Source organism: Vanessa cardui, chromosome 6, assembly GCF_905220365.1.
Source record: "Vanessa cardui chromosome 6, ilVanCard2.1, whole genome shotgun sequence".
Classification (NCBI taxonomy): Eukaryota; Metazoa; Arthropoda; class Insecta; order Lepidoptera; family Nymphalidae; genus Vanessa; species Vanessa cardui.
The window spans coordinates 7693653-7710411 of record NC_061128.1 but is presented as its reverse complement, the minus strand read 5'-3'; the positions used below and the strand labels follow the sequence as shown (position 1 = coordinate 7710411).

Sequence of the window (16759 nt, the reverse complement as noted above, 5' to 3'; positions counted from 1 at the left end):
TCAGCAGATCGGGTTATCCGTTAACCTCCCGTTCTCGTTTAGTTGCGACATGATATTTTCGCAGAAATATTACAACGTTAAATCTAAATAGTAGCCGCTAGGGAATGCCTCTGAGAGCCACTCAGTCAGAGTGTCGTGCGTTGTGTCCACTCCACCTGTTGCAGATTTATCGAAATGTTAAATTTATTTTTAAAGAATGTTGTCTATACTATGCATATATATGTATACAGACTATTGTTTTTTGTTGAATTTTATGAATTCATAAATATTAATCAATAAAATATTTATATAAAACAATATTTGCAAACTACTTACAGTTACGTAACCTTTCCAATAATTCATTACACGCAATATTTAAACATGTTTTAATAGAACTCACTTAGTGATGTTAGTCAATTTCAATCATCTGCTTTTAAAAATGTAGGTCAATTAAATATGTTATAAAGATGGTTTATTTACGAACGCTTATTTTACGTATGAAAAGTAAAAACTAACAACAACAGCCTGTAAATTCCCACTGCTGGGCTAAAGGCCTCCCCTCCCTTTGAGGAGAAGGTTTGGAACATATTCCACCACGCTGTTCTAATGCGGGTTGGTGGAATACACATGTGGCTGAATTTCTATGAAATTTGCACATGCATGTTTTCCTTCACCGCTGAGCACGAGATGAATTATATAGACAAATTAAGCACATGAAACAGCTGTGCTTGCCTGGGTTTGAACCCGCAATCATCGGTTAAGATGCACGCGTTCTAACCACTGGGCCATCTTGACTCTAAAAACTAACATCGGTTCGGAAAAGACTTAAGGAGGTATTTCATGCTAATATGTTTTTTTTAATTGATTGTAATTTTAGAAGACGATTCTTGCATTCCAAAGATGTGCTAATATCTATGAATTCAATAATTGCATAACCTTTTACTCGGCAACTTCCTTTATTTATTTTTTAATTATGCATAATTATTATCCCGCAAGAGAATTGCTGATTTCAGCAGACAAAAAGGGTATAATACATTTTTTTTTAATTAAATAAAAATCTGTTTATTGACTATTTCGGTCACCAAACTGAAACGACGCTTACGATAATACGAAAGTTTGTTTGTTAAAAACTAACAACACTTCTTGATGTTAATTATTATTTGTTATTATTCGATGTTAACAGATAGCTCGGTAATAGAGAACATAATTGAATTGCATATACGGTTTTTATATAATATTTCTGCTGTTTTATGTTATGGTTACACGCAATAATTAACTTGCGCGGTTTGATTTGTACTGCTTTCTTGTAACAATAAAACGTTGTTTACCTCAGAATAGTACAGTAAAAAAATAAACACAAACTTAAAATATTACAGCAAGGTTTGGATTTAACTATAAGTATATTAAGATTTTTTTTTAACCTTAACTTAACGTTTGAGTTTTAATGTGTTTAAAATTGAATTTATGTACCGGGTATATTCAATTATAGTCGTTGTGAATAATATTCATTGAAATAAAATTCTGTCATAAATTATTTTATTTATATGAAACATTAAACATATTTTAACTTATCTAAGACTTAGTTATTTCACAAGGGAACCATTATAATATTTAATCACATTTATTTAATCTTTTGTCACATTTTCAGTATTCATATTTTTTTTAATCACAAACTTATTTATTATTAACCCGTAAAAGTTATCATAATATGCGTATATATTTTTGTAAGCCTTATGATTTAAATGATTATTACATTGTCCAATATGGTCATATTTTCGAGCGATTGTTTAAGCCGAGACGGTTGTAGTGTCTGATCCTTCAACCGGAGCAGGTGAAGCGGCGTTTGTGGTTGAGTTTTGAACTTCTTCTGCAGGAGACTGACTAGCAGCTTCTGTAGTAGTTGATTGTCCGACGGCTTCAGATGAACTTGATTGCTCAGGAGCTGAAGTAGAAGACGATGTTTCAGTAACTTCAGCGGATTGTTCTGGTGCAGAAGTAGAGGTCTGTTCTACCGAAGCGGGAGCTTCAGTTGATGACTGAGCAGATGCTTCTGTTGAAGCTACTTCAGTACTCACATTTATGTTAGCGGGTTCTGGGTTACTGCCTTCGGATTTCGTTTCAGATTTTTCAGCATCACTTGAAGATGTTTTAGAGTCTTTAGTAATTGGTACTGTTTTAAGCAAATCATCTGCCACCATGACAGTTTCAGTGGGTTTTTTAACAGCAGGTTTTGCTATTTTAGCTTCTACTGCAGTAGATGCGGAGTCCGCGCTATCAGCAGATTTTAAGGCGCGACCTGATTTTTCAGCCGAATTCGATAAAGCTGGTGATGGTACTGGTGATCTGGGCAGATGATCGCCTATTGGCTGGAATCCATTTTCATCCGCAATATACCTGTTTTGAATAAATGTTATATATTATTTATGGTATTAATGAAAAGATAATGTACTTTTACATGATAAATGATAAAAATAAAAGTAAAACAAATCATAATACTTTTAAATATGTTTCATAGTGTACATTTATTTCTACTAACCTTACGGTAATTACAGTTCCATCTGGAGCGGTGTATGAATATGAGCCTTGTTGTACATGAATTTCATCACTTTCATCGTCATCTTCACCTTTCTCCTTACTGCTGGCATCCCGACCTTTGGGTAGTATTTTTTCATATGCAATCTCTTCACGTTTGATTCCATTACCAGTCTCATAACTAAAAATATTCAGTATGTGTATATAAAAAAAACATAATAATAATATCAAAATAAATGCACCCCATAGTAAATAAACTATAGGCTTATATTTTTTAATGCTTATTAGGTTATTTTAAAAGTAATGTCTAGTCGTAAATTAGATACAACGCGTTCCTTAAGGTTTAGTCAAAGGGCTTTGTGCACTTATCACTTAATATATCACCAAACAGCAACTTTGTGTTCCGTTCGGAATTTTATTAAGTCAATGTAACTAAATGAGCTGAGATGGCCCAATGGTTTTAAAGCCTGCATCTTACCCGATGATTGAGGGTTCAAACCCAGGGAAGCACCACGATATATATGTGCTTAATTGTGTTTATAATTCATTTCATGCTAGGCGGTGAAGGAAAACATCGTGAGGAAATAACCTACACGTGTCTAATTTCATTGGAATCCTGCCGCATGTGCATTCGACTAACCCGCATTGGAACAGCGTAGAGGAATATGTTCCAATCCCTCTCCTTAGTGGGAGAGGAGGCCTTAGCTTAGTGGTAAATTTACAGGCTGTTACTGTACTGTACTACAATGTAACTAAAGGCACAAACGATGTAGACACACTAGTGCCCATAGTTCGTCTAGTTTTACAACTTAACCTATTTATATTTGAGCTCTTCAATATTGGTACAAGTCTTTTTATTTTAACAGAGACTATTTTAATAACGCAAAATAATTAATGAAAACTAGCTGTAAATGCTAATGCTACAGCTTCTTCTCCATCAAAGAAATAGTTTTAGAGTTAATTTCATCATGCTACGTAGATACATAGAGGTTGGTGGATACGAATGCAAAGGAACATGTAAATTTCTCCACTATAGTTTTATTTAGGAAAGAGCAAGAGATAAATTAAATTCATGGAAATTCAATGGTGTTTCTGGGCTCGAAAATGTAATTATCCTTTAAGTAGCTTTCGTTCTACCGAATCGGCTATCCCGACCCAAAAAATAATTCCAATTAACGCAAATCACAATTAATTAATAAAACTAACAAAATGTACCTGAATTTATAAGTTCCGTTGGACTCTAATTCGTCAGATTGGGAGAGTATGGGTATCACCGTTGGTTGCTCTTTTTCAGGAGGACTGTCGCTCGGTCTAGCAAATACGCAAGCGAAAACAAAGCTTGCAACAAGAATATATTTAGAACACATGATTATTTCTTATCACTCCCAAAAATCACTAATGAATGATACTCCAGACTTCATAACCACTTATATGTAAGATTCATCTATTTACACTATCCTCCCCCCGCCTTCCGGTGGAGCCTTAGCGTACGCTAAATACTTCAACCTTAGCCGTTGTCTGAGTTGTTCTTCGAAAAATTGCACAATTGTCGAGGTGTCAATAATGTGACATGAAGGGTGACGATCGGACAGAATTAAACTACTCGTAAGGTTTAGTAGGTATCTCATTTCATGGTACATCTGTTTTCAAATGCCTATTATTTTATAATGTATTAGAATCTGTACGTTTAAACTGCTTTTAAAACTGTTATAAATATTTTTAATATGAATATACATATAATTAATATTTTTATTTAATTAGTACTTAAAAATCATGACGATACAATTGAGTTTTTCAATTTAATAATGTTAATAAATATTGTGTTACATATTTTGTAACGTGTATGTATATTGTATAATTCATTTTTATCATTGAATGAAAATAAAGCAACACGTTATTTGATTTTCGTTTCGTTTAAAATATAACATGGATGTATTTAATATGAATTGAAATGAATCATATGTTTTTATAAAGTTTTCTCTGAGAGGTCACGATTTGACACACCATATCATAAAATAGTCGGCAGAATAGTTAAATTATTCAATATAATATATCCATTTCATACATTATATCCAAATTTTAAAACTTCCGCACTTTAACTGTATATTAAAGTTGATGTCATGATTATAACATACTTTATAATGCATAAGTATCTGTATAGCGTTATTATTCTTGTTTGACTAGTGGTTGGAGTATCCACAAAATATTATTGAGTAGAATTAGTTTTGATTACAGACTGACTCATCTTCATTGCGATTCCAAACGTGTTACTGATACGTTGTAGTGTAATAAATAAACAAATAATTATTCAAAATGCTAATTACAAAGACGTTTTTCATTTTAGTACTTACATACTCTGTGACAAGCAGTGAATTTGACGATGACGTAAGCCAGCAACGTTTTTTTATAAAGAGTTACAATTACAATCACCCACCCTTATTAGAATCGTATAAAGATGTACCGGATGCAAACAAATTTGAAGGCCGAAAAGTTCGACAAGTGAAATCACTAGAATATGAGAAGAATGAAGATCCCAGCGCTTTAAAAACCTTGAATTCAAATTCCGAAATACCTGTTACCGTTGTTTACGGTCCAGAAACTGAGAGCTTGAACTCTAATAATAATCAACAACCTAATAAAATCAAGAGAAGGAAGCAAACAAGAAGGCCTAATCCGATTTACAAAGAAAGAAAAGAAGAAGTAAAAGTAACAGAATACGTTTATTTGACAACAGTTGGAAATAAAGAAAGTTCGACTGAAAAGGTTCTAGTTACTTCACCAAGCCCTAAGACAGTTGTACCAAAAATGTTCACTAAAAGGCCACCGGAAGACAATCCAGTTGTTAAAAAAATTAGACAAAAAGAACCTTGGGTAAAAATCGTGGAAGAGTCAAACTATGTGTATGCACATAACGGTAACTTTCATTATAGGTAAGATCTTAAGAATTTTTTTTAAATTCAAGTAGGTTTTAATCCAGATATAATAAATGCTTAGTTTTTAATCTGATTTATGTCCGTTTTAAGACACTGGTGATGATGATGGCTATATCAGATGATGGCTATATCAGTCATATTATGATAGAATATAGTTTCAGGGCGGACACAAATTTTTAAATATTATAAAGTTTTTTTTTTTTTTTTTAATATAGTTGATCCTTTAAGGATTTTAATGAAAAATACCATTTACAACAAAAAGTATTGCAACTTGCCGACTGAATATCAAGCGAGTATACCCTTGAAATTAGTGGGACCGTACCCTACCAATAGTTGCTTTAAGGCTATCATCCTGTGTCCCGGAATTTTGACCTCAGGTCCATTAAAAGAAGCGATTTTTCATTAAAGTGAAAGAGTGCGTTTGTTTGCAAACGCGCATATATTGCATCACGGTATATTCTGTGTAATTGGCCAAATTTCTTTGAGATTCGAGAGAGAGAGATCTCCTGTGGACAAAATTCCGTTTGGGTTACCATAATTTTTATTGCTTTGCAATATAGTCAGCAAAAAAGTGTGATATATTTTTCACAGATGTCATTTTTCTATTCATGATTTTTATCATTATAGTTTTGAAGGTGCTGATGGTACGAAAGTTTCGAGCGAAGGTGAATTGAAGTCTTACAACGATGACAAAACTGGTGAAGCTGTAGTAGGAAGCGTTTTTTACACAGTAAGATGTTTAAATTAAATTATATGAATTATTATAGATTAATTTCTTAAACTAAATACGTAATACTGATACTGGCATATAAAGCCGAAGGATTTATTTGTTTAAACGAGGTAATCTCAGGATCTATCGAAAAGACCTTTTTGAGTTTGATAACCCATTTATTGAGACACCACGCTATGACCCACATGGTCTAGACAATAACATTCGATGCGGATGAAACTGTTTGGAACAGCAACGATACCTAAATAAAATAATGTTTTTGTATTTTTGTATACGAATTTAAATACTCAAAACTTAGTGTTTTGTATATTTATATAACAATGAGTAATCTAGTTGAAGAGTATTTCAATTGCAAGGCATAACATATGAATCTCGGTGAGATATTTGAAATTAAAGGTTAGAAGTAGTCACGTGTGGCCTTGAACTATAAAATTGAGTTAATCTTTGCGTTTCTTGATTTGAATTTTAATATGTTAAGTACATGTTTTGTTTTACAATTAAATTCAAAATAAAGTTAATACTATTCATGTGTATGATAAACATGTCTGATATTATTTTTTATTTTTATATTCATGTGATGTCGTCTTGTTCTTCCTTATGCATAAAGTAGGTATCCTCACTCGCCTCAACTCGTTACATGAACAAAAATATAGATCTAATCGATATTTCGTCCTTGTTTCGTCTTTGAAACCTGATTAAATAGTAGATGATTCATATATAGTATACCAATAAATATAATATACTACTCACCAGTCTGATGGTTATGATTTAAATATTACAGGACAATGAAGGAAATGACTTCAGTTTATCATACACGGCAGATGAGAATGGATATCGCCCCCACGGTGCCCATTTACCAACACCACCTCCAATCCCACCAGCAATCGCTAGAGCTCTCAAGCACCTTGCCACGAAGACAACCCCAGAGCCCGTCACTGAAGCAACAAAAAAATCCAATTAAGTGTTATATATATAGTGGATGTTTAAATAAAGACAAATTTCTCTATTTCTTTAAAGAAGAAGATACAGCACTTTTTAATCCCCCTTTAACAACAATCATAGTTAATGACGTAATTGTTACTTAACTGTCAATTTTGTTTTTTTATTTGGCTTCAAAATGTACCATAATATTATGCTTGTTTAATATGAAAATATTTTGCCAATAGTTTAAGTTTAAAAAGTATTAAAACTTTTTTGTACATTTTTGTAAAAGTTAATTATTATATTAATAAAAATATTTGTTATATATTAAAACATTTCCTTATTACCAAATTGTATTCACGGAATTTTAGTGATACTTTGTGGTAAAAGTCATTTACCTATGTTTCTATAATAAGGAACATATTGTATTTATAAATTAAGTATATACATAAATATCGCATGAATAATTTAATCAAGTTTTATTAGAATTGTAAATACATATATTTGCTATGTAATTTACAAAGTTATATAAATCTTTGTTTTGAATAGAGACCATTATTTAAATTGATAGTTATTTGCTGTCTGGAAGCAAAAAGATCTTTTATCAATATGATTATGTAAATTCAACAGATACTGCGTTTTTTCACAGTTAAGGTGTCAAAAGTTCGTCTTTGCTAGTTCAAGTTGTTTGCTTACAAGTATTAAATAAACACTATTCATGTTTTAATGCAAATCAATATTAAATTAAAGAAGTGATAATCAATTCATTCTTCTCTACCCCGTTTCTATTGTTGGTGACAATTTGTTTAGTTAAGTGTTTGATTTATTTTATACAAATAATAACCTCCTTGAGCTGTTTCGGTATAGTCTTAACTGACGATCGTAAGTTCGAGCCCGGGTACGCATCATTGGTTCTCAAAGAGAAGTTTTTACTTATATTTTTTTTAAGCAAAACTTATTATTATTATAAGTTTCATTGAATCACGTATGAATTTATCTAACCCTTAATAATAATATATTATATTTTTATTTAACCAACACTAATTCACAGGGGCAATGCAGGTGGTTCTACTTCTTTTAAAACAAGAGACTTAAGTGTCCCTAATAATTTTTATGTATGTTGCATTTTACAATTATAAAAATATACAGGAAAATGTAACTGTATTACAGGTTTTACATTCTGATTTTAAAAGTCGATCTGAAATTGGGAAGAACCCGCAACTCATAAACGAACATAGCTTACTCGCATAATTTGTGTTAATAATTCGTATCGATGATATTCAGTTCAGTTCCTGCCTTCAGTACCTTATATTATGTAGATAAGTAGAATCATTTCTCCTTAACATTAAAGGTGACCTTTGCCCAGTAGCCAAGCCCAGTGGGTTAATTTCCTCCTACTTCTCCTCCTTATTAATCTATATTAAATAATAATTATTAGGCGAATAAATTAAGATAACACGCAAACATTTTGTTCATCTTAAAGTCAATATCCGTTTAGCGTGCTCATCAGTGACCTTGTATAAGCGCTCACTTTAACGAACAGGTTATACACGGAATGCCTATAATAATGAACCTCATTCACACTGAAGGTTTAGTCGTCGATTAAATCGCCTCATCCAAAACACTTCAAAGGAGGTTACATACAAAATGCAATATTTGCGTCGTACAGCAACTTAAATCGCGTAACCTTACCAACAATGTGAAAGAAATTTTATACGAAGTTTGCATGTTCAGTGCCGCTTTTGCTTTCCACCACTTGCACTTGCGTTTGAGTTCTTGGAAAAATGATGAATACTTTCATCTTTTTGTTAAGCAATGACCTAAATACATTTTAGTTTAATAGTTATGTAAAATATTCGTATAAATATGAAAATATGAAACCGATTTAATGACTGAAAATCTATCCGGAAAAACAGAAGGAGTATTATCAAGACTACTACATAAATTTACAGTTATTTATCAAAACAATTGTCATGACTGTTTATTTCATTATTTTTTAAATCGAAAATAATTTTATAAGTACAAAATCTGCACAAGGCATTGGTTTACAATTATTATTAAGTATGGTTGTGTTTACATACATATACTCGATTCTCGTATTTTCTCGTATTTAATGTAGAGATAGAAATCAATTTCTAATATCGTAACGTATAGGGCGATGTAAAACGTTTATTTGACCCCCTTAGCTTGGTTAACTATTATTATATATCAAGTTTTTGATTTAAAGTTAAGACTACCACGTAAATCCTCAGAAAAGGGTCTTAAATTTTTCAGCATTCAATGTGTTAAATAAGATAAAATATACTATTGGAGGAAAGAGACGAAAATAACACTGTCTTACTCTTACTTGAAGGATCAGATGTCGTTGGGCTAGTCACTATGTATGGAGCAATGTATAAATATGCATTATCTGTTTTGTAAACTTATAATCATGTTTATGGGTAAAGCGTAAGATGTTATTTAGTGTGTCGAGGTCAATCTAAAGAAGCGATCGTCATTGTATGTGTTAAATCCTGGAAATTTTTTATTGATTCGTTTATGTTTTAAAATGAACAGCTCTTTTAGGTGTTTTTTTCGTTCTATTATAAACTTTATTGGAATTGACCTCCGCAATTAGCATCTCTGTGACATCCAATTTGACACCACCAATGTTAAACTGTTTACATCATCTCTCTGTATAATATATATTCACCGTCACGTATTAAATAATGATAAAACAGAACACATTTATCCGCAATGCATCTTTGGCACTGATTTTGCGTTTATTTAATAAATAAATAGCGTACATATGATCTTTCCTTGCAAATCTTAACTATCACAGTTCAATTATTGAGCATTCATTTTTATATGTTTTTAATTGCTTTGAGTATAAGAAATATCGAGTACCATTCTGTAAACAGGCTATTATGAACAATATTTTGAAACATTGAGTTATGTACAATAAATTCCTAATATACAAGCGTGTTTTCAAATTGGTACAAGCGTAGGTCGTCGTTGATCATCTTATGGAGCGCATGAGGTCATCGGAGGATCGTTGCAAATGTCGCATCTTAGTTTCTGGATGGTGGTGGAGGTGGCAGAGATGCTATGTAGTCCAGAGCCTTCTGAATTGCTGGTGGTATTGGCGGGGGAGTAGGCAAATGTGCGCCCTGAAAATAAAATTAAATCATGATTCTGTGGCTTTATGCAGGAACATGTGTAAACAAAGAAGTTTAAATACACCTGATGCTTTACAAATATTTAAGAAGTATAATTTGATGTTCTTGTTAAATATAACCAATCTATAATTATTATTTTTTGTGCTTTACAAAGTGTCACTAATTCCTCCGCCTCGGTTGTTACTGAATTTCAATTACGTCAATTACTGTTTGAATGTCATAATATCTACCACTTATACTCATTATTGCTATTTATAATATAAGTAATACATAATATGTATTACTCATATATACGAGATTTTAATTCGAAATAGTTTAAGTTTATAATTCAAAAAGTACTTTTTTAAAATATGAAAAAATATTATTCTTAATAATGATTTATTTTTAAATATGACAGAAAATGTTACTTACTCGTCATCTTTGCAAGAATAAAAAACAAATTGTCTAGTCTCCTAGGTTGAGGTAATAAGTATTCTACTTACTTCAGGTCTGAAGCCATTCTCATCGTCAGCTACATAGCTGAGGTTGATAACGGTGCCGTCAGGTGCGGTGTAGCTGAATGAACCTTGAGCAATTATCACATCACTGCTGTCAGGCCCAGTTGCCTTTTTCAAGCTTCCAGTTTCATCCGCCTTAATACCATTTTCTGTTTCATAGCTAGAAATAAGATGCATTTTCTTTTGTTACAATTATACAATGAATTATCAATCATCTGTAATTTATGCGAAATATTTTTGCTTCTCTTTTACTTGAGTTAGTTATTATAAGAGTTTTTAATATAATCTTTAGCTAACAAGCAAACATTCAAAAATATGAAATATTAGACCTAATTATAATACTGTTTTATATTCGTAATATTAAATATACCTGTAAACATATGATCCGTCTGCCTGTTGGTCGAATTCTTGCTTCAGTATAGCAATCACCTGATCCGCAGGCTTCTGCGGCGCTGAGGCTGCTATAGCTACGAAGGCGAGAATTAACAGAATCTTCTGAAAATAAACAAATAAAATATTTTTAGTAACATTCAATAAGTATTATTATTACATAATAAAATCATCACGTATAAATTACACACATAGATAAATAAATGAAAAAATATTCAAGTAATTTGTAGTTGTGAAAATAGTTTTAGTAACTCTAAAATTATACGATAGATTAATTTAATATTATTTTAAGTGTTCTTAAAAATATATTCAAGTACAATAGTTATGTGGAAAGTCTGATATCTTTTTAAATTAGCCTGCATTATTTATATTGCTAATTTTATTGATCAAACAAATTGCTAAAATTTACTTACAGGCGTCAATGTCTTGTTAAGGTTTTTAATACAAATGTCTGAATTATACATAATCGTATTTCAAAATCACAAATAAAATGATTACTTATCAAAACTTATATTAAAATAGCTAATTATTTTTTCTTGTTCTATATCGAAATTGTGAAACTATGCCTATGCTGCTCGCCCGTTTGCAAAATACAGAACTGTATTTTTAGATCCGAAAAAGACAGCCAGCATTTTTTTAAGTAAACTTTTTTCTGCTACCTTAACTTGATAATTGAAGTAAATAGTCTAAGCCTAAGTTGTAAGTTATATAATTATATTTCGCGAACCCCTATGATTTCAATAAACAAATGAGCAAAACTAGAAACGTTGAAACCTTTTCTTATTTAGCTTTATTTTTATTTAAGTTAAAATATTCTTTATCTGTATATAAACACAATAGTTTTTGCAAGGAATGATACATGCGTTTCCTTTGACTTAATATTTTCTTAATATTTCACATTACGCTGAACCTTTATTAAAATGCCTAGTAGACTAATCGCCGCCACAATTCAACGGGTACAGTGATTCAGACAATGATGAAATGATTTGACAAAATAGTATATTTTTAAATAGCTTAATTTCAGATACACTTTGCTTCTTCACATCCTTTAGTAAGCTATTAGCTGAAAACAACAAAAAAATAAAAGCATTTTTTACATACTATCTTTACTAATAAATTAGTTACGATTCAAGCCTAAATGAAAAAACTACGTATCGAAGACAATTTTAGGATATAATAATTGAGCTTCGAATTTTCCGCCGCTTTAAATTAATATTCCTGTAATAACACAGTTTTTTTTCATAATCCGATTTTTGTAATGAAAAACAGTTTAGTGACTTAAATATAAACATAATATAATGATACCAATTATATGTTTATACATGATGAAGAAAATTACAGTTATTAATAATTATACACAAATTTATGCGTATTTAAAGCTGAAAGTGAATTATTTTTTGATAAAAGTATATATGAATAGATATTTAAGTAATTATCAGAACTAAGGTATTTCGATTAGCCGTAATGTAAAGCATATATTTCTATGGTTAAAATATAAACATGTACATCGTTGTATAATCCAGTAATTGTGTAGCTTATAAATCAATAACTATGTTCCTTCTTATTCATATTGGAATTCTACTAGTTCATCGATTTATTATTGAAAAAGAATTTTATTTATTCATCCATACATTTAAATAATTGCATCTTGTTTTATTGCAATAATGTATTCCATTTGTTATTTATATTAAGTTTTGTAAGAATTTATTACAAAGTATCCTAAAATGAATCCCTTGCTTGCTTTACAATAGAGCATTACTGTAAAATACTCTTTTGGATTCAGAAATAATTGATATTTTAGACAATACGTATTCGTTAAAAAAGAGTAACTAGTAAGTTTCTTGCCGGTTCTTCTCGGTAGAATCGACTTTCTGACCTGGTGGTAGCTTCACTTAATTGTAAAATGACGATTCAAAAGTGCTTGTAAAAGCCTACTTGAATAAAGTAGATTTTGATTGATTGATTTAATATGACGGATTAAATTGAGATGTTAATAATTTATTATGATCTTGATATTTTTCAAATGTATCTTGGATTGTCAATTGTTATAAAGTTAGCAACTTAAATATGTTTACTAAATTAGCACAATGTTGTAATTATGTAATTTATTACTCAATTACATATTTTAACGATATAAGAAAAAATAATTTTACAAAAGCTTGAAAGGCTTAATTATAGTTTTACATTTTATTCTGAATTTCATGGTTTTATCTTCATTTTCAGGGAAAAGTTCATAAGGATACGTTTTTGTGACATCTTTTATGTAATACAATTAAATAAATGCATGTGTTATTGATATTTAAAATAAAATAATAAAAATATTTTAACTTAAATAAGAATTTTATTTAAATTCCTGTATCTCAAACATCCAGGGAAATATACCCAAGTTAGGTTACCATTAGAAGTAAAGATGGTTTTTATAAATATGAAAAAAAATAAAGAACATTATTGACTCTACATTATTATTTTGACTTTAATAAGAGCAGAAACAACCATGCTTCTTCAATGCAGTTGGAGGGATACTTGAGAATATTTTCCGACACATACAGCGTTTCTCACAAGGCTATTCATTGCGCTCTGTTAAGAATTAACTTTTTAAAACTTTAACAGTTATTTAAAATACAGTATATGAATATTTAATGCTGTCGGGATTTGAAGGCTAAATATTTTTTTAAACTTTGCGTTTTCTAACCACTTTGCCATCTTGGATACCCGTTCTCTGTAAACGTATTTAAGTATGTATTTATTTGTTTCTATATTTAAATCCTGTATTCAAAGAAAATTTATTGTTTTAATAAATGTTAAAAATATAGTTTAATAATTTTACAATGGTAACACCATTGTAAAATTATTAAACTAGTTAAATGATACAATTTACACAAAATTTTATTTTATACAATTTACCAATTGCTTTGATTTACCGATCAAATCGACACTTTTTTAATAATATTTATAAAATATATTGCATTATCAGTAATATAAAATATTGTAGGTAAACCTCTAGAACAGCACATATACTAAGATTCTTATCCGGAATTAATGTTCTTTTTTATTTTAATAGAGTTAAGATCTTATATTTTTAATTGCGTTTTTATTTACATTTATGACAAATCTTTTATCTATGATCTTATTACCTCATTAACTTAAACACCTTATCGGCTTAATGTTATAAGATAACAAGCGTTAAATTTTATAATTTTTATATTCTCATTTTGATTATGTATCAGTAAACATCTCAAATGTTTATTTTGAATACATCCGCTTTTAATGTATGTTGAAATCTGTTAAAATCTTTTGACGTTAAGAATTAATGACAAAATTTGATTTTAATGAAAATGTCACGAAGAACCAGAATGCTAATAGAAATGTGTTATTGATACTTGAATTTTTATATAAATCACTAAATTCAACTACCAAATAACAGTTACAAACAATAAGTATAATTCTAACGATTCGTCTTGACTTTATATAAAATATGTCAGAATTATGTATTACATAATCGTACTATGTTCATATTTAGGTGCTATTTTCACCGAGACCTGCACTAAAATAAACAAATATTATAAATAGTTTTATGTGTGGTCGTAAGCAGAAGTCGTATGCATGCAGCGACATAATAACAAACATTTTGCAAGTGTTGGGTTGTGGGAACATGACACAGAATTTGAGTGTTACCTCGAAAACACAATGTCCTACGTGGTAAAACAAAAGGTGTGCGTCTAATTAAGCGCTCGCACGCCACTTGAAAAGCAGAGACGAATTTAAACTGATTTCAATAATAAAACCTAATTTGATAATTTTACAATAATTTATATTCAGAGTAAAGTGTAAATCAGTAACAAAATAGGATCTTATTTGTCTAGCCCTAATCAGAAAAGGACTCTACCTCTGTCTATCGTACTTTACTAAGAGACGATCGCTCTTAAACGATAAGTCTATCTGTTATACCGAACATCTTCGTACTCCCTTGGCATTATGAATGTTTACACTTTCATTTATTCTAATGCAATAACAAAAAAAATAAACACGTAATAATACGTTTTATTATGTTTTTATTAAAATGAGAAATTACCTAACCTTATAACTTTTCAATGATTATGCAATAATTTTGTATTTTACGTAGATACGATAATAATATATTTATATTAAAATATGGTCCTACCACTTTGGTTGAAATAGGTAAACAATGCTATTAGCAAAGGTCGGATGCAATAAATGCAGCGGGGATTGCGAAAGCCGTGCGACAAACCGCTTGCCCTGCTCATCTTAAGAAAATATGCATATGATAAAAATATGCAAATTTTATGAAAATATTTAAATAAGTATGCATAATAAATTACATCACTATACAATATACAAAATATTATATTTAAATATGACTCTATTGTTATTTAATTTAAATGAAACAATGACATGTTAAAGTCATTTGAAAATATTTATGTGTTATGAGAATATTTTGAGAAAACATTTATAAAGATTTTAAATATTAAATATAATTAATTTAAACGGTAAATCGATATTTACTTATTGGAAAAATTAACGCTATTTTAGAAATCAATAAGTATTGAACTAACATAACATATACCTTTTTGTCTTAAAGTATGAAATGTAAATAACGCATGTAAATCTACCAGACCTATTTATGAAACGAAATCCTTAAAAGCTTTGTTTTTTATTGATTTATAAATATAAACAGTGGCTATTAATTAAGCAAATAGAATGTCACGGCTACGATGGCAATTAAAACCGATAATTAACACCCTTTGATTAATTCAAAATCCTTATAAAATTTGCATATGGATGCGAATACATACATAGCTATACCATAATCGAAGCTCAATTAGTGCATTCTTATATCTACTTTTTAAGCGTTTTGAACAAATATTTAAAACTACTACTAACTACCGTCATCTCATAATATAAAAAAGATATCAATATAATTATTAGGATACTTTTATATACACTATTAGGATTCTTTTATATAACAAAAGTATCCTAATAATGTATACTGAGTATACTGAGATAGACCCTTATAGCCCATATAACAATTGAACTTGTATTGTTACATATAACTTTGTGTATTGGAGGATATTTAAATATTCTCGATTTAATAGACTACTGTAAAAAAATATCCAAATTCACTTACCATTTTCATCGTGTGTGATGTTTCCAGTTAAAATGTTAAGGATGCGCAAGATTATATCCTATGCGGTGATGTCGGCGTGTGCGCCGGATTGTACTTAGCCTCTAATCACCTGTCCCTTTTATAGAGACGCAGGTTTGTCTAGCCATTGCATACAAGCAGGGGGAGCCTGCAACGACTGCAAAACACAGGGCCGTATTTGAAACTTACTTATTTCTATTTATTTTTTAACTTTATTATCCATGCACTTTTATTTTCAGGAAAGAATCGCGTTTCCATTTAATTGAACTTGTAGTAGATATTGGTGAAACAGCGACTTAATTAAGATAGTTTATTATTCTTTTGAAATGCAATAACATTAACATAACTTTTAAAACTACACCATTAAATTACCACACGGTATATATGACTCGTATTTCTCATATTCGAGTAGGTATACCTATTGATACTAATTAACTAAATAAAAAATATAAAAG

At 30.0% G+C, this 16759-nt stretch overlaps 3 protein-coding genes across 3 annotated transcripts; 1 reads left to right on the top strand and 2 right to left on the bottom strand.

Annotated features, from left to right (window-relative positions):
• Nucleotides 1-1493: 1493 nt before the first annotated feature.
• On the bottom strand, nucleotides 1494-3920 carry LOC124530375 (cell wall protein IFF6-like). Its single transcript, XM_047104527.1, has 3 exons — nucleotides 3727-3920; nucleotides 2516-2692; nucleotides 1494-2373 (listed from the first exon to the last, which is right to left on the bottom strand). Exons 1-3 carry the CDS (start codon nucleotides 3876-3878, stop codon nucleotides 1767-1769), a joined length of 936 nt encoding a protein of 311 aa, XP_046960483.1. The 5' UTR covers nucleotides 3879-3920; the 3' UTR covers nucleotides 1494-1766.
• A 767-nt stretch (nucleotides 3921-4687) lies between these two features.
• LOC124530737 lies at nucleotides 4688-7290 on the top strand. Its single transcript, XM_047104998.1, has 3 exons — nucleotides 4688-5441; nucleotides 6072-6174; nucleotides 6956-7290. Exons 1-3 carry the CDS (start codon nucleotides 4825-4827, stop codon nucleotides 7133-7135), a joined length of 900 nt encoding a protein of 299 aa, XP_046960954.1. The 5' UTR covers nucleotides 4688-4824; the 3' UTR covers nucleotides 7136-7290.
• A 2531-nt stretch (nucleotides 7291-9821) lies between these two features.
• On the bottom strand, nucleotides 9822-16442 carry LOC124530359 (endocuticle structural glycoprotein ABD-4-like). The gene is made up of 4 exons (XM_047104506.1): nucleotides 16287-16442; nucleotides 11121-11245; nucleotides 10736-10910; nucleotides 9822-10244 (listed from the first exon to the last, which is right to left on the bottom strand). Exons 1-4 carry the CDS (start codon nucleotides 16293-16295, stop codon nucleotides 10146-10148), a joined length of 408 nt encoding a protein of 135 aa, XP_046960462.1. The 5' UTR covers nucleotides 16296-16442; the 3' UTR covers nucleotides 9822-10145.
• Between the last annotated feature and the right edge of the window lie 317 nt (nucleotides 16443-16759).